Source organism: Fusarium subglutinans, assembly GCF_013396075.1.
Source record: "Fusarium subglutinans strain NRRL 66333 chromosome Unknown NRRL66333_c0000002, whole genome shotgun sequence".
Classification (NCBI taxonomy): domain Eukaryota; kingdom Fungi; phylum Ascomycota; class Sordariomycetes; order Hypocreales; family Nectriaceae; genus Fusarium; species Fusarium subglutinans.
This window is the reverse complement of record NW_023502065.1, coordinates 45685-69136: the sequence shown is the minus strand read 5'-3', so window position 1 is coordinate 69136 and position 23452 is coordinate 45685. Positions and strand designations below refer to the sequence as shown.

The window sequence follows — 23452 nt, the reverse complement described above, 5'->3', positions numbered from 1 at the left end:
GACACAGGGGCAGCTGGTCTTGATGTGAGCTAGCTCGTGGGCCGGGTGTCTGGGGAAGTGATTTCTCTTGGCATCGGCCTGTCCGGTTCGAGTGACGCTATATCGTTGACTCGAGGCGACTGAGTAGTGTCCAGCAAGCTTTGCCAGACACGTTATTGATAATTGGACACAGAGTGTACTATTTTTCTCATAAGCAATCGGGAAGTAGATGCTGTTAAACGTTTTATTAAGAGCCTTTATCAGTAGTCAGTCGCATATCTAAATGGTGAACATGCGTGAACGTGGTCGTTTGTCCACCTACGATGAGTCCCTGTCACGCCGATGGTAATGACTGGCTATCCCTTATTCGTGGATCTATAAGAATCCCCGCCAAGCTCAGCCAAGATTTCTGTCTTCACGTCTTGATCCGCCCAAGAAATCTCTACCGCATCTTGCATCATCTGTACAATATCCTCTTCAGTCAAGCCACACAACTGTCTGGCAAGCAGTAAGTTATGCATAATCCACGCGCCTTCCATAAAGGGAGGGTCATCGCTAGAAATGCAAATCTTGACACCCGTATCAATCAATGTCCGCAGACGACGACCAATTTCCTCGAGATTGAAGCGCCGCAGATAAGCCCAGGGACAGATTGTCATGCCGATGCCTTGGCTCGTGATAAGCTCCACAAGCTCTGGCTTGTCTGCCGCGTTTAAACCGTGGTCGACGCGATGTGTGAGGATTCCCTCGGAGGGTGAGATGAGCTGGTGGATGTTCTGATAAGTGTCTTCCTGACCGACATCGCAATGTGCTGTGATTTTGAACCCATCCCTCTTAGCACGTTGAAAGACTTCCTTGAATAGAATAGGAGGTCGTCTGTGTTCGTTTGAGTCGAGGCCAATACCAATAATCATGTCTCGATACGGAAGCGCTGCTTCATAGTGTTCTATTGCAGAGTCTAGAGATTGATCGCGAAGGAAGCACATAATCCAAGCAGTTTTGACCTAGCATTCAGCACTTTAGACTTGTTCATCGAATTAAGTATACGAGTCTTACATTTAGAGTCCTGGCCGAATCATCTTGCGCATCACGAAGTCCTCCCATCATATCTTCCCAGGAAACACCGCGGCTAGTATGTGCCTGCGGGTCAAAAAACACTTCACAATACCGCACATTCATCTCCGAAGCACCTTGGAAATACGCCATCGCGACGTCGTAAAAGTCTTGTCGAGTTCGGAGGACCTCATGGCTAGAGTAGTAGGCCTCGAAGAACGTAGGTGGAATCAGAGACGGATCGAGATGTTCGTATTGATGGCGTTGGGAAGATGAGATGATAGATGCGTATGCTTTTTTCAAGTCATCGAGAGATTTTATGAGGGGCTTGTTGTTTCCCATACGCACTTCTAATCCATTTCTTTTGGCTAGTTTCCATCGAAGCTCTGGTGTGACCATTCCATCGATGTGGATGTGCATTTCGACCTTTGGGATCTGTCGTATGAAATCATCATTGTTCGTTGCTAGCAGCTCCTCCTTCAGCCTCTGCCGTTCTTGCGATGTAAGAAGTCTATCAGTGATGTCCATCTTCAATTAACTTTTGTTTTAAAGCAAAAAGATGAGCCTGATCCGTAGGTTTAAGGTTAGAAAGACGCTCATCGAATTGTTATGTGTATGCTGAGAGCATGAGTCATCGCAGGCAGTGGAAAATTGCGGAGAGCGGCGTCTACCGGGGATAAGCTTGAACTGTTTCTGGCCAAGCGATGGGGATTGGTCGTGCCTGTCTAATCTATCTATGTCTTCCTTATCAAATAGGAAGCTGTCTATTTGAGTTCATTTGGTACTCTTATCAGGTTCATGAATGTGGTTTTGGTCGATAAGACCTTTAATCTCAAGCAGGGCATCAAGAGCCGCTGAGTTAAGGCGATACTCTACCGCACGCTGTCTTGCCAGCACAAGCAAATAACGTGTACTACTCTAAATGCGTCGCGCAAACTACTAAGAGCTTATCTTACAAATGAATGGATGAGCGTTGGTTATTCTCAGGGAGGTCGTGCTGCCTGGGGGATGGCCTAATGCCCATTGCTGCTTCAAAACTGTCGTGCCAGCAAGTATCTTGGCACGTGCTGATGGTTACTCGTAGTCACCCGGGTGTCTTTCCCAACATGAGTAAAATAGAGATCCTGTATAGAGGCATGGCATTGAATAGACAGCTGATAGTAATCAAAGCTCGAGTAAATCCTTATCACTCACGTTTCCTACACATGCCCCTACCTGGCCCTGTTGCTAGCACTACGAATATAGGGTTCCAGCGGAAACACCTGGGCATCTGGAGTCACACCCTCATACAGTTCTGCCCACCTCTCACGTAGCGGCTCTGGAGTTTCCCAAGCATTCTCAGGATCTCTCAACCAGAGACGAAGAAGATGGCGCCTTGTGTCGTTAGCCAATGTTGAGCAACTAGAGCACCAGACTTACTGCTGCGTCGGCGAGTCCGTGAATGCATCTCGAGCATGAAATACAGCGACGTTGTTGATGAATTGCATATCGCCCTTTGCAAAATTTGTCGAAACACTCAGTTTATCTCCCAAGAAGTGAAGAGCATCTAGCGCTTCGGCCTGAGCTTCTGTGATAGGTGGGATGTCGTGGCTCCTTGGTAGTGCACCGAATCCGACAAAGTATCGACGAGCATACTGTAGAGCAACCCTCTCAGGCAATGTATCGGTGGCTTTTTGATGATACAGAAGTGGCCGAGTCGTAAACTTCTTATTCGGGTTTGCGAAGCTGAAAATGTCAGTCAACCGGCATCAAATATCGGAGTCTTCTCACTTCTCAACATCCCAATTCTGTGATAACGTGTGGATCAAATCAGGCCTCGTCCTCGCCAATTCGTTGTAAACCCTCCACGTACTAGCAATCCTACTAGCACCTCCCTCTAGCGCCGTCTCGAGACAGAACAGCGATACGATATCACCTGAATCAGTATGAAAGACCTGTCTATCAGTAGTATAAGCTGGACTTCCGATCACGCTTTTGTCTTGACCGGCGCTGAGATCCTTGATGTGCGTGAGGACAACATCGGCGGGTTTACCGTCGAACTTGCTGTCCTGACGACCGCGTTGTGATGCGATGTGCGAAGAGATGCCGACGTAGATTATGGTGTTTTCTTCACGGGTATAATTATCTACATTGACGCCGCGGATGACGAAGAAACCGTGGCCTTTGTGTAGCTCCTCGGAAAGCTTTCGCAATTCCGAGTGTAGGTCTGGCAGAGGGAATGTCTCTGCCGAGATATGTCCAAGTGAGAGGCCAAGACCTAGTTGTGTTAGGTGAGGGGTATATCACTGATGTAGTTAAGTACCTTTGAAATGCTGTAAAGCTTGATCAATCTCGCTGAGCTGAGCCTCGGACAATTTATACGTCCAGTCATAAGTTTGCCCGACCGAATCGCCTTCCCAGACAAGATCGCCAGCTAGTTGTTTCGGGAAGCCATCTGGGACCGAAGTCGGAAGATTCCCCTCTTTGAGTCGCTTGGCTGTCCTGGCTTGATAGTTTTCGTAGTTTGGAGCGTAAGCAATGTCTGGCTGACCAGGCGGGGGTGCTGCCGTCACAGTTGTTGTAAAAGACATGATGTTGAAGTTGCAGTTGATAGTGTAAGAAACAAATGTGTCGCAATCGTTAGTCTCGACGGTAATAGCAGACTGATTGGGGCTTATTATTAATACGAGGTATAGCAAGTGGTGGTGGGATCTGCATGATGAGGTGCTGCGTAACACTGATTGCACCATAGCACATAATACTCTCCAAAATCCTGCGAAAATGGAGCAAAGCTCTGTATATAACCATGTAAGATGAAAGAGCTAAGAAGAGGCTTATTAGGCAATTAACTAAAGCCCAAACATGCAGGAACTGCCTCCAATCACAGGAATACGTTCATTCTCGGAACTCCTCCAACTTAGTCTTCCCATGATATAACGTCCAAGCCCATAGCGAGTCCACAACAAGAATTGCCCCAAAACTAAACACAAGACTACCCCCAAACACAAACTTGTAATACCACCATGCATTACTGTCGTTCAAATCACTCACCTGACATGCGATCGCCCACGGCAGCACATACAGAAAATTGCTTGCGAGGCTCTGATACAAATACCATCTCGGTCGGGTTGCAAGAAGGATCGTGGCAAGTTGAGTTGACATTGCATAGAAGATATAACACCAGTCGAGACTTCGCCACATATAGGCTGTGACCTCTGCGACTTCATCTGAACCGCTGATATATGATGCAAAGGGCTTTGCTCCAAAGAGCGTGAGGAAGATAGCTATCGGGACTTCGAAGATGAGGGCGATCACAAATGATCTGAAAGCTGGGCGCACGATGCCACGAAGGTCCTTTAATGACGCTTGGGGCTTTCGTGTGCTGATGTCGACGCGTCTTCTCCAATCGCCCCAGTTGTGGCCGATGAATTGTAACGCTGTTGCTTCCAAGGCCTGGACTGGGACCATTATCAGACCCCAGCGGATGGTGTTGAAGACACCCCATGCTGTAGCATATACTGCGCCCAACGCAACGATGGTGCTGACCAGCCAGAGATACAAGGCATTTCTGACAGCTGACTCAGTGAAGAAGACCAATCCAGGCGGGAGAAGGACTTTGAGTGCGTCAAAGCTTGGGCGCAGCTTCTCTTGAGGATCATGCGGCGTGTGCTTCTTGAATGACCAAGTATTCGACCAAAGAAAGTATGCCAGTCCCGCAAAAGCTGCAACAAGATTGCAGACCAGCTGAATAGTACCTTGCATATTGACGGTCGGGGTAAAGGAACCAACATGGAATTTCGAAATGAGCAGAAAGTCAAGGATGATATTAACAGCAAACTTGACGGTGCTGATAGCCAGTGGAATATCAGGCTTGTCCAGAGCCCTCGTTGCTGTCGCCACTGCAGTTTCGAGCGTGCCGCTGAAAACGGTGAATGAAGTGATGCGAACATAGGTCAAACTCACATCCCGGATTTCCTCAGGAACGAAGCTATTCGCAAATGAAGACGCAGCGGCAAGAAAGATAATACTCAAAATCAACCCAATGACAGACTGGAATGCGACGAGAGTGTGCGTCAATTGAAGACGCTTCCCCAGCGAGCGTGAGGCTTTATCGCCGATGATAACCCATGCTGCCCTCGGTAATCCCTCGTTGACAGCTTCAGAAGCAGTGTTCATGTACGTATACGCATCGGTGAGGACCACCATTGACGAATCGATGTTTGCGACCCATAGTTTGGATAGCGTGCCGTATAGAGCGGGGAGGATGAATGATGCGAGGTTGAAGAGGAGGGAGCCGGTGTAGTGCGTGCGATGGAGGGCTGAGGAAGAGAATGCCGAGGGGAGGCGGCGGATGCGGCGCGTGATGCTGTTGAGGATCTTCATCTTTTGGCTGGGTATTGGATCATTTTTGAGGGATCAATAGGAATATTTGTCGGTTGAGAAGAGTAGGAGAATGAGTGAGAGGGGAAATCGTTGTGTAACCGAAAATGAGGGAGAAAATACGACGCAATCTCATGCTTCATCAACCCCTCTTCAGCTGGTCGGCCTCCCGCATGAAATGCGCAACCACTCTTAACTAGCACGAGGAAGCTATCTCCATTGACCGAAGTGAAGACAGGGAAGTCCTTGGCTGTTTTGAGACATAAGGCCCATATGAATGAGCTGGCTTTCCTGCTGAGATGATATCGAATTCAGACAGGTATATGATCATGAGATCCTGTTGTAGCTAGTGTTCTGTTTTCCTAGGAATCTAAAACAGCTGAATTCTACTCCCTAATAGACTGAAGACAACTTCCCATTCCTGGAAGCCAAAGAAAAGAGCTTGTGAGGTAAAAGACATGGAGGATATGGGAATAACAATCTAAATAGAATAGTTATTGTAAATTATTATTTTAATATCTTTGCAATATCTATATCTCGAGATTGGATAATTAACCTATGCACCTGGCTCATATTCAAGCTATCAATATTTGCAATCCCACCTTGTAATATTGACAAGTTACTCGCTCCAAGACTAGTATCAACACCATGGCCGCGAGCATACTCAAACTGATGGTGAGAGATCACAGCAAGGCACCAGTATTCTCTTATATAACGATAAAACCCAATCTTGCTTCCGCCTTCAGAAGGTTCGGGGCGGGATAACTGGGACGGTTGGCCTTCGATCAGAACCACGTCTCGAGCAATCCAGGCCTGCAGCCAGTTTCTTAGCCCTCGGGTGATTGACAAAGATACTGATCCAAAGTCTGCTCCGTGGTGGTGATGGAAAATGAGGTTATGAAATGCTGCGATTCAGTAAGTACTATGACCTTCCATTTGACTGTGTTCAGGCTATTGCAAGGGCTTACCACAGGTAATGGCAAAGAGATTTAATAGACTCATCTTTTGAATCATTTCCCAGTCCTCCGGCTTAAGTTCGCCTTTTAATATCACCCGAATCGCCTCAAATAATGTCAGTTCGTGATCGGTATGCTGGCATTCAGACCATTCATTTAGACGATTCAACCACATCTCGGGAGTCAGAGCGTTAAAGCATGCTTCAGGCTTGGCGAGACTAAACTGAAGTTCACTTATGGCCATGCGCGGAGCAGAGTTGAAGAACATAACGAAAGCACAATCCAGGAGAAAAACATAGATAAGTGTGCGAATGCACTCTTCCTTTAATGCAAAGAGCATCCAGCTCTTAAGGTGATTGCTTGAATCTGGGCCGCCGTAAACATTTTTCTGAGCAATAGCGAAAAAGAAGAGGCTGCGGGCAACGCATATAACTTGCGAGAACCGGGTTCTCCGTGCCACCGTCATCTGTTTTTCATTGCCTTCCCAGGTCATAATGAGAATGATAGCATAAGCTGCACGGACCATATCAAGTCGCAATTCAAGCTGCAACAGCTGCACTTCATCATTTGTTTGTGGGACAGCATCTTCAGAGAACTCAGGGTCGTGATGAATCCAATCTCCTACCGCCTCGATCCACAGCATCGCTTGATCCCGGTCGGTCTTCTCCGGGCTCAAGCATGCCCCGATTAATGACAGGGCAGCGATCAGTTGAGCAGGCTTTTGGGTAGCAATAAAGGTCGGCCTGTGGAATACTGGCCAGTTTGGGTACCAAAAATACCAGAAGGCTTCCATGAACCTGTCGAGATTGGGAGGTGAGAAGAATCGAATGCATGAACGCTCCATTGACGGGTTCCAGTTGATTGTTCTGCCTCGGCATCGCATGTCGTGACAGACTACGCCTCGTATTCCTTGAACAATCTCGTGAGATTTGGATTTCAAGGGGTGATAGTAAACTCTTTGGTAACTTTCTATCAATCCTACATGTCCCAGGTGTCCGGACTGATCGGCATAGCTCCAGTTGCAATGTGAACTGGCATCGAGCAAAGGGTGGTGCCATCCAGGCACTTGATCTGATTCCGTCCTAAGACGTGCATGTGCGGGTCTGTGATACACAAGGCTTTCTGCGAGAACATCAACTGTCGATAGAGCCTTGCCATTTTGTCCGAAGGCGGACATGATCTTCCGTCTTGCAAGAATGTTGCCGCACTCGAACGAATTTGCAAGGCCATGGGCTGCTGTAAACTGGGCTAGGAACCGAAACTTCGTGGACAGGGGTGATGACTTGGGACTTAGTGACAATGAGAGGGGGTTTATGTTCGGGATATGCCAATTCAACTCGATTGATGATGGGTAGTCGTGTAATATATCTGATAAACTACCGTCAGTAGAAGGAGCCGAGGCAGACTGCTCGGCTTGGAAGAAGCTGTATCCAGAGTGGTTTGGAGACCGCAGGTAAGTCGGACGAGAGGATGGTAGACTAGGGGCTTCTTGTTCGGTCGATTCTGGAAAGAAGAGCTCCAGGTCGGGTAGAAAGATTTCCAGTGACTGACAATCAAGACATTGTGTCCCTTCTGTATCCATTTGTGGCAGCGAGGACGGCGTTGGGTGCTCTTTGTCGATGGTATCTGTCGACGACGGTGGCGAAGATCTTGCATAAGTGCAATGTAGACCTTGATTAAAGCAAGTCTCGCATGGAAGCGAGCGGCTACATTTCTTCTTCTGCTGCGCGCATCTCGAGCATGCGTTCTGCTTGCGGCCACGTTTCTGCCGCGGCAGGACAGGCGGAGGTTGGCCCGCCTTGAGACGTTCTTCACAAGTCCTCCAATGTCGAAGCAGTGCATCCCTAACGACAAATTAGAGACAGCAGGCGGGAAGAGTTGGAAGGGTCTCAGGTAACCTGCGATTGAAGCCAAGGTAGCAGAATTGACAGGTGTATGCACGCGTATTGCCGTCTTAAGTTGCGAGCTGTCAACCCGGTTGCGCGGTTGCAGAAGGTGAATGAGGGTAGGGAAAGACTCACGAGAAAGCTGATGACGTTTCAAATGATCTTATGATACAATAGGGTCAGCTTTGCCCGGTGCATGAGGATGATAGATTGCGAAGTTCTCTCGGAAGCGCGAACGTCCATTGAGGATTGTGTGAGGGGCTGCTTACCCATCTTGGAAAACTTGGCTTGACAAGAATGGCACCGGAAGGGCATTCCTCCTGGATCGGTCTCGTACCTAAGCAAGGAAGAAACAGAACGAGGATTTGAGGCGAAAGACGACTCAGAAGAGAGGAGAGGATGTCTGGCGAAAGAGAGACGGAATCGCCAGGCAAGGCGCAAGAGGGGAGCTCGAATCGTGTAGGCATGACCATCAGCGAGCACCTGGGGCTTTCTGTGAGCGGGGAGAGGAAGCTAATACAGATAGTGTATATCATAGCGTTCAGGAATGCAGCCACACAGCGGTAAATTCACCACCCCCGCGATTCTATGAAGCCTCAGACTAGAATATGTCTAACTGAGTTTTATTAAGCTAGTTAATAAATAAGCTAGTGGAAAAATCCTTAGCAGCGTTACCTATTTACTCTTCATACCGAGCCCCATCTACAAGGGTCGGGAATTCCACCACCTCCGCATTCTCCTCTATCTTGTATCAAGGCGTTCTTTTACCTTGGGATATATTGTTAGATCTGGGAAGACGCAATAAGAAAGGAAACATTCTTCGTATGGTTGTTTCCTATCGATGCCGAGGCCCGAATCGCGGTTCGGGAAATTCACCACCTCCGCATTCTCCTCTATTACATTGAGATTTATACGTATGTAGTAGTTACAAACAGGCGACACAAGCCATCCTCAGTGAGTCTAGGGTCGGGAAATTCATGCACCATGTTGAGATTCCCGATAACTGTTTTAGCCGTGTCAACCCAGTTGTACAACCACGAGTGTTGGGTTACGTATAACCACGCCTTATTTAAACCCCAACGTCTGCCTTGGAAAATACTTAACAAACCTGTAGAAGAAAACCTCCAGAACGAACACCAAACATTAACTTGCAATAATCTCGTCAATCTCTGCCGAAATGCTCACAAGCGTGTCCTTATCAATTCCCACTTTACTCACATCTGCTTATATACTCCTTGGGTTATTTGTGCTATATTGGTGTCTCTGGATCTCTTATGCTAGATCTATTCATCCACTCGCGAAATACCCTGGACCCTTCTTGGCTTCGGTGTCGAGATCATGGCTCGTCATGCAAGTTGCGGGAGCCAGCGCCGACAAGACCCAAAGGAAGTTGCACAGTAGGCTAGGTGAGTATCAAAGCTCATTACATGGCAGCGCTAAATGTGTTTCGGATAGGACCCATCGTGCGGATTGCTACCAATGAAGTTGCAATTTCCGACCCAAGTGCGATCAAAACAATTTATAGCATTAATTCTGGCTTCACTAAGGTGTCTATCAGCATTTCTCCTTACATCTTCTGGACTTGCTAACTTCCCGAGACTGATTTCTATCTTCCGTGGCGGCCGTTATGGGGTAAGTTTACATCTATCTGGAAACTGTGAATAACCACTTATTCGATATAGCCAAGTACCCTGACCACTTCACGTGTTTGGATGAACAACTCCACGCAAGCCGGAGAAGGATAGTCAACAACCTGTATTCTATGACAAACATCGTACGAGCCGAGAGCGCCATCGATATGTGCACAGACTTGTTCATGTCGAGAATGCGGGAGTATGCCGACAGTGGTGAAGTTATCAACATTTCTAGTTGGGTTCAGATGTATTTACCCAATGGCCCTCATAACTGGGTAGCAAGTTACTGACAGGACTGTTGCATAGGTATGCTTTTGATGTGATAGGTCAGCTGTTCTTCAGCCGTATGTTCGGCTTCTTGAAGGAAGGTGGCGACCATCAAGGCTATATTAGGTCCCTAGACACCCTATTACCTGCTTTGGCAGTGACTTCCGTCATGCCAACTTATGTTCGCACATTATTCCTAATGGCAGGGACAATGTTTGGAAGTGTGCGGAGGGCTTTGACCAGTCTCAATGAGATTGAACGAGCAGCCGAATTATGCATCGCCGAGCGACAAGAAATTCTCGAAAACGGTGAAACTGTTGAAAGAAAGGATATTATGTCAAGTCTTTTCGGCATCATCCAAGAAAAGGGGAATAAAGCCGACTTCGGATTGACAGAAGCAAAAGTTGAAGTCTACGTTGCTTTGTTCGTGCGCCCACTAACTTCTTGCTGTTCAATCAACTGACCGGGAAATAGGTTTGCAGGCTCCGATACCACCGCAGCGGCAGTTTCCTCCATCCTCTACCATCTTGTCAAGAACCCACAGGCTTATCGGAAGTTGACAGAGGAAATCCGCCAAGCTGCCGCATCTGGGGAGCTAAGCGGCCCCTCTGTGCAATACAGTGAAGCCATGAAACTCCCGTACTTGACCGCATGCTGCAAAGAAGGCATGAGGATGCATCCCAGTGTTGGGTTGACCTTGCCGCGCAACGTGCCTAAAGGCGGAAGCATGATTTGCGGCGAGTGGTTTCCTGAAGGAACGAGAGTTGGAGTAAACGCAGCCGTCGTTCATCGTGACAAAACCATTTTTGGGGACGATGCGAACGAATTCAGGCCCGAGAGATGGTTTCAGGACAATAGAGAGAATATGGAGCGGCACATGTTTCAGGTATGATAAGACCCAGGCCTAAGTGCTCTTTATCCATTGACGCGATTTGCAGTTTGGAAGCGGGTCGAGAACCTGTATTGGAAAAAATGTAAGTATCTGTCTATTGAAGATGATAATTAATACTAACTAGTTGCTAGATATCCTTATGTGAAATGTATAAGTTGATTCCTCAACTTCTACTTACTTTTGATTTAGAGGGTACTGGTACAGAATGGAACACTAGTAATTACTGGTTTAATAAACCCTGTAACGTTAATGTCAGAATCAAGAACAAGTCTGGGGTTTAGTTTAATATAGGTTAGGGTATTATAAAAACTATACAAGCTACAGGAACAGGTCGTCACTCAATTCATTCCCGCATAACTAGGTACCACTACATTCCTAGCCTCCCCTCCTCTCCAAGGTTAAGCAGCCACCTTTCCAAGTCGTCTCTTACCCCTTCTACAAGTTCTGTCTCTAGGATTCCATCTTGCCATACAAGTGACACCATCATATCTCTGCCCTCAACACTTACAGTGTTGACCGCAAGCGCAGAGCTAAAAATCGGCGCAAACTGGGCAAACAACATATTCTCCAATTCCCAGGGGCCTTTGGACGCCGGGGCGGCGATAGAACCCAGGTTGCTCAACGTCCATAGCTCCCGCCTCGGCTTTCCGTATCTGGCCTGGAAGACATGACGCCAATCGCCAGCATAGCGGAAAAGATAGGAATACTCGTTATGGGGTATTGAGTCTGTTCTTCTCTTCATGTCCCGTCGCAATCCGACCGCAAGCTCCCAGACTGCAGCATCCCCAGCCTGTTGAATCTTGACTAAGTTGTCGTGTCCAAATTCCTGGGCGTGTGATGACGCGCACTTGGACATCCAAGCCTTGTTGAACTGCACTTTTTCGGAAATCCACGGTCGTAGGCTGACAGCTGTGAGATTGACGAAGCCCTGCTGCTGGGTCAGGGGCACGCGTCTCGCCAAGGAGGTAGCGCAAAGGGCATTGAGAAGATTGGTCAATGTAGTCTTTTCCTCGCGACACCTCTTAACTACAGCTTGAGTGAGCACGGAGCTTAGCGAAATGTAGCGGATGTGTGCGGCTTGAATATCAGGGTTGCAAGGCTCGCCCGCCCACTTCTGAGATGTAGAAGGCTTGAGGAATGATGGTGCAAGCATATTCCAGAGTCCGGATATTATCCAGAAGATGTCCGCAGTGAAGCTGATGAGCTTTTCCTGTGGGGGAGGGTAGTCGCGGATATCGTCAGTCAAGTTTACGACAAGACTTTTGTCCATCATCAGCGCGACGGTGGGATCAGGATTGTTAAGAGCGTCAACCAAGGATGTGTGAAATTTTGCTGTGCTTTCTCCGTCGCAGATGGCATGATGAACAGTGAGACAAATCCGGAGTCGACAAACGTCCTTATTTGCCAAGTTGGGTTCATGAAAGACCAGAACGTGCCAGCCCGGGCGTTTTGAAAGGTCGGGCCATGGCTGCAACAATAGGTTTTCTAGGCTCCTAGTCACATCATCTGTCGATGATGCTTTCGCGTCTTCAACTTGTTCAGAAAAGTCAATAGACGACAAGGCAACGAATCGTGGATGTTTTGAGTCTTGTCCAATAATGCCAACGCGCATGACGGGCTGCTTAAGCATGACTTGGGCCACGGCCGTGCGTATAAAAAGTGACGCGGAGTCATTTTTGAACTTGGGTGTCGGAATGGTCAAGGTGGCGGTGTTTGAGATACGGAACTAGATTCCGAGCGTATGACAGGCAGTCCAAATGGATTCCCTATTTGCAGTCAGCTCACAACAACACATTATCGAACATGAACATACGATGCACTGCAGCTTCTGATGATGTCGACATCAGTGCTATTAGACATGGCTGATCCTTGATGATGCGCTTATGCTTGTTGGAAAGAGAAACCAGGACAAGAAAGGTGAGAGAGGCTAAAAGAAGTATCGGTTGCTAGTGCCGATATGCTCTATGATAAATTGTAAGTTAGGTTTCGTATCCGTATCTGTTCCTCGGGGGCCATTTTGAGCCCCTCGCTCTCCCATTTGTCGACGAGCGGCCCTGCAGCCCGCTATGACCTTTTCCAACATATCGTGCATATTAAACCCTGCAGGGCAAAGTACTTGTAGTTAGTTAACTGACCGTCACAGTATCGTAACGGCCTGATACGTGATCGAATCTGATACGCAATGCCATTGGTCTCTCAGGGTGTTCGAATATACGGGAGCCTTGAGCTGGGTTTCTGTCCACTAGAATGAGGCCCTGATCAATAACAAATGCTTGTTTGGGGGTCGAGAGCGAATGTTTTGCACAGGGATGCAGATACGAGGCAGAGCAACCCCTGAAAAGCCGCCATGGAAATAGGGCTCGGTATTTGGTATGAGTCTGAGGCAATTTTAAAGGTAGATCAGACTCGTTTAGATATTGCTCAGCGCTTGTTTCTGCAATACTTGCGAGAACTGCCTCCCCCGATGATATTTAAAGTTTTGGGAAGGTTTACTGGGTGTTTTCGTTCGTCTACTGGCTATTCTCTCGCTTATCAGTATGTTCCGCGGACAGATCACTTAGCCCTTATGGTGAAATGGCCTGGTTCGTGGACCTTCTTGATGAGGGATAGTACCCCCATCACATTAATCGGTCGAGGGCGTTCACGGCATCGGCGGTTCTAAGGCGCGGTGTCACCATGCAGCAAGTCTGTCCCGGATAGCCTCCCCGTGACGGTAACGCCCGACCCAACGGCTTACACGTCCAGTCCAATACCCCTGGCTACTCGGACACGTCCCGAGCCGAAAGCACTAAGAAAGTTAGTTTCCAATGTTTCCGCGTACCTGCCATACCCTTGCACCCAAGCAGCTGATGCCCATCCTTGTTGCTAGGACTGAAAGCTTAACATATGAAGTTCCATTTGCCGCCTGCCGTGTCCGGCCACCTAAATCCGGCACTCTTGCCCTGAAACTCTAGGCTTTATTCTTGTCATGATATGCTCGCAGGCTTGTTACATAGCATCGTACATCGATAAGTCCTGGGCCAGCAACCCAAATCCTCGAGTGCATTCTATGGGGACCTAGCACGAAGATGCGAGAGCTGGAGCCATGTAACGCCGATATGAGGCCTGGAAAAGCGCTCGATAACAGCCTGGAAGCTTACAGGAAACCGAGTGATTAATAGCGGTATGGTATGTCAGTGATGTTTCAAGCGCTGTGGTCGTGGTTGTAGTCAGAGGCTGTGGACATTGACGAAGTACACTTGTTGCTACTTCCTTAGGTAAAAGAAACGTTACAGATAGGGGTGGGTATGAAGGTCGGTGAAAGTGAAAGTACGGGTGAAATGGCTAAGCTTGGAGATAAATGACTTTGACTATGATCTATTCAACACAATTTGAAGGGCAATTAACCAAAGTTAATGAGCAGAAGTTGGCCCGGGTCGAACTCAAAGCCGTGAGAACCATAGTATAGGCCCATAAGATTAATTGTTTTACGCGTTGTTCATGGTTCTTGGTGATATGATCTGCAAGTGTGATGATGAAGTTTATAGCACACAATGACGTGAGCCTTTCTTACCGATCCCTTTTCAACAAAAGTTCCATTGCTGATAACTAAAACCTTTTCGTTAACCTCGAGATTTGGCCTATCACTCAGAGCCATGCCTCGCAACCACTACACATCTAGTATATGGACAAATGTGTCTTGCCTAAACCTCCTACCTTGCCGGAGGGGTATGTGGGATGACGAGTATTCATCTGTGCGCCTCGAATGTATCTCTAAATGAACCTTATTCGAGCTTACGCAGCTTTACGCTCCAACGGTTCAGAACTCATGGCAGAGCAGGATATCTCCCGTGTGTACAGGTATAAATTTACCTGTACTTCAGAGGGAACCATCGCAGTCTCTTCTATACGTAACACTCTCATATACATAACACTACTTTCAATCATACTACAAGCTTATCTTCACATAACACCACCAGAATGGAAGCCACCAACCGATTCCTGATTGGTGTTTTTGGTCCTACAGGTGCTGGCAAGACCAAACTGGGAGCCTCCATCGCCAAGTCTGTCCATGGGCAAGTCATCTCTGTTGATAGCCTGCAGTGCTACTCCCCTGGGAGTATTATCACTGCTAAGCCCACTCCTGAAGAAACAGATGGAATCGACCACCATATGATCGGATATTTGGAGGCTGACGAGGAGCCAACAAACTTTGTGGCCGAAGCAATCAAAAAATTGGAGGAACTCTATGACCATGGGGCTATACCTGTAGTCGTTGGAGGCTCAACATCGCTCACTTTGCCCCTCCTGCGCGATGCTTTGAACCGTGGATGGCGTATGGCTGCTATCACTCTGCTGCCTCACCAGTCTACCTATCTCAGCAACATCGAATCCAGACTGGATGAGATGGTGGAGGCAGGTCTTTTGGAAGAACTTTCGGGTCTCAAACTCCTCGAAGACAAGCATCTGAACGGAAATCCCAACTTTCACAAGGGTATTCGGAAGGCAATTGGGTATCAGGAGTTGTACCCATATCTGGAAGCTCGAAGGAGCGACAGTCATTTTGATCAGCTGCTCAAGACTGGGCTGGCCTCGATGAAAGAAAATACATTTCAATACGGGATTTCGCAACTGGAATGGATTCGCCAAGCACTATCCCCATTTCTTCACGCCCAGAAAATTGCGAATATGAGCCTTACGGTCGTTGACAAGGCATCTTGGATCTCGGATGTTGAGAAACCTGCAATTCGAATGGCGAGTGATTTCTGCCATGCTTCAACTTCGCTCAGTTTCCATTCGATCAACGGACCAAAGCCTCGGGTACTCTGCATCTTGTAAGAAAGTCTAATACCCATCGCTGGATGTAGAAGAGCTAATTTCTTAGTGGTGGTTCGTCATCTGGTAGCGACCCGTCCCATATTGAAGCTGCCAAGTCACTTGGCAGAGTCTGTCACGAAAACAGCATCAAGCTTGTGTACGGAGGTAGCACAACTGGAGTGATGGGCGCAATCGCGAGCACTCTCGTTGAGCTTTCTGGTCCTGATGCTGTACATGGTATCATTCCAGAGGCACTACTTAAACACGAAGCCAAGGAATCAGGAAGACACCCTAAGGATCCTGCTTACGCCAGATACGGTAAGCAGACCGTTGTTAAGGATATGCATACTCGAAAGCGCTTGATGATCCAAGAGGTGATCGATGGGCGCGAGGGAAGTGGATTCGTTGGGCTGAGTGGTGGCTATGGCACTCTCGAGGAGCTCTTTGAGGTGATAACTTGGCATCAGCTGGGTATCCATGACCGTGGTGTCTGTGTACTCAATACAGGCGGTTTTTTTGACGGGCTAGTCAATTGGCTAGGTAACGTGGTCCAGAAAGGCTTCATTGGCCTGGAGGATGCCGCAATTCTTAGCATTGATAGTACAGCTGAGGGGGCTGTCAAGTGCTTAGATCACAAACCCGGCTTTTCACGAAAGGGTGAACTAGGATGGGTCTAGATTATGGTCATGAATAAAGTTCGATTGCTAGCTCTAATATTCATACGCTTTGGCGAGGTCATAGCGGGATTTCCAATTATTAAGGTACCACTCGGGGGGGAGACAACCTTAATATAGTCACGATGGGTGTCTCGAACAATCTTGTCACTTCAGTCATGGATCTTATGATAAATAGCTCACGTGGGAATGTCCCCTGAACGGCAGAAAATAGTTTCTTTCGTTAACGCAACAACCTCATGAACTTAGATACCGATGGCTACCTTACAGGCTCACTTCGGTCCGGCTAATTATGGCCTTTTTTCGTACTAGGCGTTTTGACTCATCTATTCATTTTCCGGCGAGGTGAATGGAACCTCTACGTTTTGAACATCTTGCAAGCTTTTGCTGTCCTCGAAAGCATTTTGATATACTTTGTTGCTCGAGCTGTCGAGGGTGAAGATTCCAATATATGGAAAGTCACTGCCATATCGTCATGTTCCACACTATCAACCTTGATAGGACTGTCAATTAGCATGCTCATCTACCGTGGCTGGTTCCACCGATTGCGTCGATTTCCAGGCCCTTTTTGGGCCAGGCTGTCTAATCTGTACATTACGTTTCGCGCCTTCAAGAAATTTTGTCTTTTTGAGGAGGTGCAGCAGTTGCATAGAAAGTATGGGGATATTGTTCGGATTGGTGAGTAATTATTTCATGCTGGTACCCCTTTGACCTGCTCATCACAAGAAGGAACCATCAAACGCGGTGTTACTCACATATTACAGGGCCTAGCGAGCTATCTATCATAGATCCGCGTGACTTGCAAGCTCTCCATTCGAACAGCTCCCCTTGTACTAAAGGCCCTTGGTACAGCATCGAACACCCCATCAAAGCTCTACAGATGACCAGAGATAAAGAGGAGCATGCCTATCGACGTAATGCATGGGACTTGGCGTTCAGCTCCAAGGGTAAGTGAATTATTGATATTAGGCGAATTCGGCTAACATGTTGAGAAGCACTTCGAGAGTATGAAGCACGCGTGGCTGGTTACACTTCCCAACTCGTTGAGCAGATAGAGGCATCCCAAGGCACCCCGATCGACGCATCTTTATGGTTTAAATTTTATAGCTTTGATGTTATGGGAGACTTGGCCTTTGGGAGAACTTTCGATATGCTCAAGAATGGAACAGCACACACATTTATGGAACTAGTCCATTCCAACATGCTCATGGCTGGTTCTCTGAGTCACTTGTCCTGGATCTTTCCAATGCTTAAACGCATTCCGATATTAAATCAGAAGAATCTCGAGTTTCAGGAATGGCTCAAGCAACAAGTCGACTGGAGACAGAAGGTAAGCAAAGGTAGATCTGGTGAGAACCTTGTATGTTGAATTGACGACTCGTATTACAGAATAAGCCGGATTTGCCGGATGTATTTTCATGGATCCTCTCTGTCTACAACGCTCTCAACAAGCCGACTGCTCAAGATAATATCAATTTACGTGGAGATGCTCAGCTTATCGCTGTAGCGGGCAGGTGAGATGTCCTACATAGCGATTAGATAATGTCTGAAGTAACCATTCTTCAGCGATACTACTGCGGCATCACTTACCTGTCTTTTCTTCGAGCTGGCGATTAATCCAGAAACTTGCCTTACACTACGAAGAGAACTTGATCAACATTACGCAGAGCATGACAAGCCGGACCATTCAAGTCTATCAAAGCTCAGATATCTGCAAGCTTGCATTAACGAAACTATGAGACTCTATCCGGCTATCCCATCAGGCTTACAGCGAGTGACTCCGCCTGAGGGTCTTGATATTGGCAACACGCATCTCCCAAGCGATACGATAGTAACAATTCCAACTTACACGTTTAATCGAGGTAAGGGTGTCCGATAATCTTGCTTTACATCTAACAGATAGTTTGTCTACTCAGATGAAAGACTCTTTACGCAAGCCGACAAGTTTATCCCAGAGCGCTGAACAACAAAGAAGGAGCTCACGAAGGACCCTTCTCTTTTTGTTCCATTCTCAATTGGTAATGATATCCCCAAGTCCAGATGTATTGACCTAGCTAACACCTGCACTGTACTATAGGGCAATACTCTTGTGTGGGAAAGCAGCTAGGTCTGATGGAAATTCGGTTTGTAGCCAGTCAGATCTTAGTGAAGTATAATGTTGGACTGGCACACGAAGATGTTGCTAGAGACTTCGTTGCTGGTATACGAGACGGCTTTACCTTGGCTCTGCCGAGCCTCTACCTAGCTTTTACCCGAAGGACTATCTAGATGTCCTCGTCACCCAGCCGGCCAGAGGTAAAGTCGCTGTTTAATGGATGGGTTGCTATTCTGTTGTGTGTCCGAGTCCTGGACGCGCGTCACTTCTGGTGATGCAAGCCATTCTGGCCCTCCACGTTCGATACTCCAGGGAGTGAAGCTAGCTTAACAATTGGTACCACATGTCAGTATGAGGTTGTATTTACTATAAAACTCTCAAATAAATTGGATCTTATCTTGCCAAGGAGCCGTTCCTCCACTCTGATCGGTACATGCTGTAATGACTCACTTACCGCAGGAAGTCTGATGGCCCATGGCTGCATATGGGGAAGACATTGTTCTAACAATACGAGTATTTCGATCTTGTAAGCTCATTTAGTATCCCCACTACCATGATGATACGTGGCTACCCGCGGATTTAGGATGGGACGGGCCGTATACAGGGATCAACAGCCTGCATAGAGTTTGGAAATGGGTACCGACGTATACAATGGCGATCAATGACCGAAAGGAAGAGTTTGAGGGTTAGCCTCAAAGTAAGTTCAAATCTACAGCGAGACCTTTTGGATACGAGAAGAGATAAGAGGAAGCGGACGAGCAGGGGCTCTCTCGGCTCGGCAGTTGGAAGATTGCCAATCTAGGCGCTATAGAAATATCAATTGTATCACACCGCTGGAAATTATAACAGACAAAAAGCTATAAAGGAGTCAAGAATACTTGGAAACAAGATATTCATCATCTCTAAAAGCTTGTTTGAATAGAAGACTCATTTCTTTCACTTCCCCCCTCATCCAAACTCGCCTCATGCATTTCGCTATACCTCCCGAGTATCAATCGGAACTAGAGGCAACTGAACCGGTTGACCTTAGAACCGATGAAGAGATTATTTCCTCTATTGAGCAGTACAAGCCTGTAGCTTCTGAGAAGAACATCTGGGCTTTTTGGGATTCAGGTATACGTGCTATTCCTCCCTGGTGCCAGCGAAATGTCATCGGTTGGGCGCGCATTTGCGGAGCTGATTGGACCATTCGATTGCTTGATATGGTACCCAATTCCCCCAACCACGTCCTCAAGTTTGTCGACAAGGAGATGTTGCCTGAGGCGTTCTTGAGCGGAACCATGGATGGTCAACATGCCGGGCAACATTCGGCTGATTGCGTCCGGGGTCCGCTTCTGCTCCGTTACGGGGGTATAAGTATGGACGTTGGGTGCCTTCTGATTAGACACGTTGATCGCATTTGCTGGGATTTACTTGCAGATCCAGATTCGCCGTACGAGATCGCGGTGCCGGTTCTGTATGACCAAACGATCGCGAATCACTTCGTTGCCACTCGGAAGAACAACACCTTCATAGAGAAATGGTAAGCATTGATGTGAAAGCGATGGACAGGGGCTAATGAACCATGGCGCAGGCACCAGCTCTTCCTGCATTTGTGGAATGGTCGAACCAACCAACAAGGTATCAGCGACAGTACCCTGCTCGGATTCATCAAAGACATACGCTATGATGATGCCACGGACTTTCACTGGGACTGGAAGGTGCCGGTCACTCAATTTCTAGAGTACATTGCCCAGGTTCTGTGCTGGCAACGCTTGTGCTTGGTTCGTGACACGGGCGATGGCTTCAAAAGCTCTGAATACTGGCAGCGTAACATTCTCTGCATTGACGCCCTGAACGAGGTCTGGGGCGGTGAGAAGGTCTTGGGCTTCGATGGTATTGGTCCTCGGATGTACAATCTCTTGACTACTCGTCTTGATGCCGACCCAGATTCTACAGACTACAAGGATGCGTACAAGCTCGTATGGCGATTGTTGGCCAAATCAAGCTTTCAAAAGGTTACACGGGCGAAGAATCTGACGCACACACCACATCTCGGAACTTTGTGGGATCAGAACGAGGGACAGGATTGTATGCCTGGATCATTTGGAGAGCTGCTGCGGTATGGAGCGGTGAACTTCCGTCAGAAGCGTGAGAACATTGAGCAAAAGGAAGCTCGTGAGCCCAGAAATCTCATAGAGAAAGGGCTCTTGGAAGCCTAGAACGTTGTCAACCTTGCATCCTCAGAATGGTATGCTGTCGTTTTTAAACCTTCTTGCCGATGCCTGTGACCCACCCTATGTGCAAACTCATATGCATGTGATAAGTAGATCTTTTTCTCAGTGGTACCCGTTCTATTGCGGCCCGTTCCTCGATTGGGATCACCCCCAGGCCAAAAAGAGACTCTAAAAAACAAGCTTTGTATTTAACTCGAACTCGGCGCTTGCGGCTCAGGTCTGATGTCCGTGCGATCTGATTACCAAGCGGAAGACAACCTCGGCTCACAAAGCAACGCACAATGTTAGTTGTAGTGAAAACCTTTCATGTGTCAAATCTCTGATTATTTACGGTAGCAATACCATTACAAAGGTGTTGAATGTAAACTTTTCGCCACGTCATGCATCACCAAGTTTTCTATGTCGGTAGTTCTGGCGGACCAATCAAGGAAGGGGAGGGGTTAGGGACATTGACCAAATCGTAAGACTCGACAGCTTCTCGGAGACTGACAGCTCGACATAGACGAATGCAGATATGCCGGGATGATATCGATATACTATAGCTGCTGTTATGAATCTCGGCATCTGCGACAGGCCTACCTTTTGACTTTATGGTCTACATCTTCCCGCAACATGTATGGGATTGGTGAAAGTCCAGAAAAGCACCCGTTGACGGAAGCCCAGAGAACATTCTTTGTTCCAAACAGATCCTTTGATCCGTTCGGAGACATAACGTCGGTTTGATTGGCCAATATTCGCTTTTGCCAATTAGATGCATTGATACAACTGACAATGTCACCGACGCCCACAACGATTGTAGAGTCATGCAACCCGTCACGGCGATGGACCCAAACAAGAACAGAACACAGATGGTCTACGACGAATTGGGACAAAATGGCCCTCTGTCTAGATTTGGTAAGGATGACGAGAAGCAGGGTGGCTCGACGCAGGATGTTACTGCTGTCCTTCCCAGCGAACGCCTTGTCTCGCTCATCCAAGATCCTCACCACCATAGTGTGACAGTGTTCTTAGAAAAGCAAGCTTTCGACAGCTATCCTACAGGAGGAGAGTGAAAGCAAAGGTAAAGGAGACGCCCGGCCCAATTTACGCTGGACCCAGCACGCGAAAAGTATGTTGCAGCCTTTGAGCGCGCTGAAGGCCTCCCTCATTCAGATTACCTATCTTGACGGCCGAGGACGAGAGACCCAAGAGTTGAGCTTCGCTTACTGGGATGGATATGAATTTTACTGGAGTATCAGCCATAATATCTATGACGTTAAATGGGGCGTGGTGAGGAGCGTTTCTCCACCGTTTTCAAGGGATACAAGGTACATGAGATTGGAGATAATATGTTAGCTAAAGATCTATCCTGTATACCTATTGAGGGGCTATTTGCGACGAGGTGTGGACAAAACACTTTGATGGACCTTGATCATATGCGGTAGACAAAAGGCATCAACGGGGCTATCACTGTATTGGAAATTAAATGATGTAAATTGTCTCGCATGGTTGCGCTTTGAGCCAGATCAATCCAAAAGCGGTTGGAATACACCGGTTGTGGCTGGCGGAAACCCGCCTTTGGCTGGCTGAGACTGGACGTGATTTAAGCTAAGCCACTGTAAGAAGCTCCGTCAGGGTTTGCGATTAGCCGTTTCAGTGGATGTTGCTGTAGTTCACACGAATCCGAAGCGCATTTTGATGACAAGTTTAATTGTAGTAGCTTCTGTAGTATCCTCAAGCTACTACCCCAATATGGGTAGATGACTGAACCTGTGTTTTCATAGCCTCCTCAGATCCAACCACTAACAGACCAACCAGTTAATAGAGTGACATCTCGGCAAAACATATAAAACCAACAAGTTGTGATCTAACCCTAATATATATCAAGAACCGCCTCGTATCTCTTATTTTCTCGGTGATATAGCTGGAGTCCCAAATGGGGGTATCAGAAAGCCCGTTGCAAGCATATTTGATGACGGCAATCTTGGGGACACAATCGATGTTGGCCTTGCCCTCCTCAACGGCGAAGACCCTGAGTTCGTACTTGCTGCCATTTTGGTCGGCATGGACAGAAGCAGAGATGGATGTACAAGCCCTGATACCGAAATTCTCGCCCGTGACTGAAAGGGAGCCAACAAACCAGTAGTGAGAACGAGTGAATTAAGCCATTGCCCAGACGTCTTAGTTTGTTGGATGGGTAACCGTCATGGTACCGTCAGCTTTGTGCTTCACATTTGCTGTTGTACCAATAGGAGTGTTGATAGAGAGAGAAAAGCCGACATGTGGGTTGCCTGTTGGGTTCACGCTGACTTGGAAGGGAACTAAAAGATAGCTTAAATAAGCAAGATATGCCTTTAGTAGCAATTGTGAACTTACCGGTGGCAACGTTGAGTGTTTCAGAAAACTGCTCGATTTCATCGTCGTCGACGTCAAGTTGGCCAGCTCCGCCTGGCCAGCTTATATCATAGGTATGATTATGTCCAGAGACGTTGTTGATAATTATTTTATATAAAAGCATGGTGTTGAGTTTGTGATAATATGTAATTGATTATGAGAAGGCTGTTGAATGTCTTGTGAAGATCCATATGAATCGAGAGCAAGAAATTGAGGGACCTGTAGGGTTTATATACACGCTTTGATGCTAAGGGTCGTCGAGTCTACCAAA

The 23452-nt window shown here is 47.5% G+C and overlaps 7 protein-coding genes across 7 annotated transcripts; 4 read left to right on the top strand and 3 right to left on the bottom strand.

The window, feature by feature from the left end:
- Positions 1-335: 335 nt before the first annotated feature.
- FSUBG_348 (uncharacterized protein) lies at positions 336-8080 on the bottom strand (the record flags this gene model as incomplete). The annotated part of the gene is made up of 10 exons (XM_036681364.1): positions 336-983; positions 1036-1543; positions 2248-2406; positions 2452-2757; positions 2803-3289; positions 3335-3684; positions 4094-5401; positions 6056-6296; positions 6360-7996; positions 8058-8080. The coding sequence occupies 10 exons, from the start codon at positions 8078-8080 to the stop codon at positions 336-338; spliced, it is 5667 nt and encodes a 1888-aa protein (XP_036543871.1).
- A 1501-nt stretch (positions 8081-9581) lies between these two features.
- On the top strand, positions 9582-11383 carry FSUBG_347 (pisatin demethylase; the record flags this gene model as incomplete). The annotated part of the gene is made up of 6 exons (XM_036681353.1): positions 9582-9639; positions 9916-10149; positions 10194-10557; positions 10609-11020; positions 11073-11108; positions 11351-11383. The coding sequence occupies 6 exons, from the start codon at positions 9582-9584 to the stop codon at positions 11381-11383; spliced, it is 1137 nt and encodes a 378-aa protein (XP_036543870.1).
- Positions 11384-11393: 10 nt separating this feature from the next.
- FSUBG_346 (alcohol acetyltransferase) lies at positions 11394-12638 on the bottom strand (the record flags this gene model as incomplete). Its single annotated transcript, XM_036681342.1, has 1 exon — positions 11394-12638. One exon carries the CDS (start codon positions 12636-12638, stop codon positions 11394-11396), a length of 1245 nt encoding a protein of 414 aa, XP_036543869.1.
- A 2348-nt stretch (positions 12639-14986) lies between these two features.
- FSUBG_345 (pisatin demethylase cytochrome P450) lies at positions 14987-18460 on the top strand (the record flags this gene model as incomplete). The annotated part of the gene is made up of 8 exons (XM_036681331.1): positions 14987-15840; positions 15891-16363; positions 16810-17175; positions 17262-17444; positions 17493-17827; positions 17887-18011; positions 18064-18359; positions 18414-18460. 8 exons carry the CDS (start codon positions 14987-14989, stop codon positions 18458-18460), a joined length of 2679 nt encoding a protein of 892 aa, XP_036543868.1.
- Positions 18461-19557: 1097 nt separating this feature from the next.
- Positions 19558-20793, top strand: FSUBG_344 (capsule polysaccharide biosynthesis; the record flags this gene model as incomplete). Its single annotated transcript, XM_036681320.1, has 2 exons — positions 19558-20114; positions 20166-20793. The coding sequence occupies 2 exons, from the start codon at positions 19558-19560 to the stop codon at positions 20791-20793; spliced, it is 1185 nt and encodes a 394-aa protein (XP_036543867.1).
- Positions 20794-21629: 836 nt separating this feature from the next.
- Positions 21630-21860, top strand: FSUBG_343 (uncharacterized protein; the record flags this gene model as incomplete). The annotated part of the gene is made up of 1 exon (XM_036681309.1): positions 21630-21860. The coding sequence occupies one exon, from the start codon at positions 21630-21632 to the stop codon at positions 21858-21860; it is 231 nt and encodes a 76-aa protein (XP_036543866.1).
- Positions 21861-22968: 1108 nt separating this feature from the next.
- Positions 22969-23305, bottom strand: FSUBG_342 (uncharacterized protein; the record flags this gene model as incomplete). The annotated part of the gene is made up of 2 exons (XM_036681299.1): positions 22969-23108; positions 23164-23305. 2 exons carry the CDS (start codon positions 23303-23305, stop codon positions 22969-22971), a joined length of 282 nt encoding a protein of 93 aa, XP_036543865.1.
- Between the last annotated feature and the right edge of the window lie 147 nt (positions 23306-23452).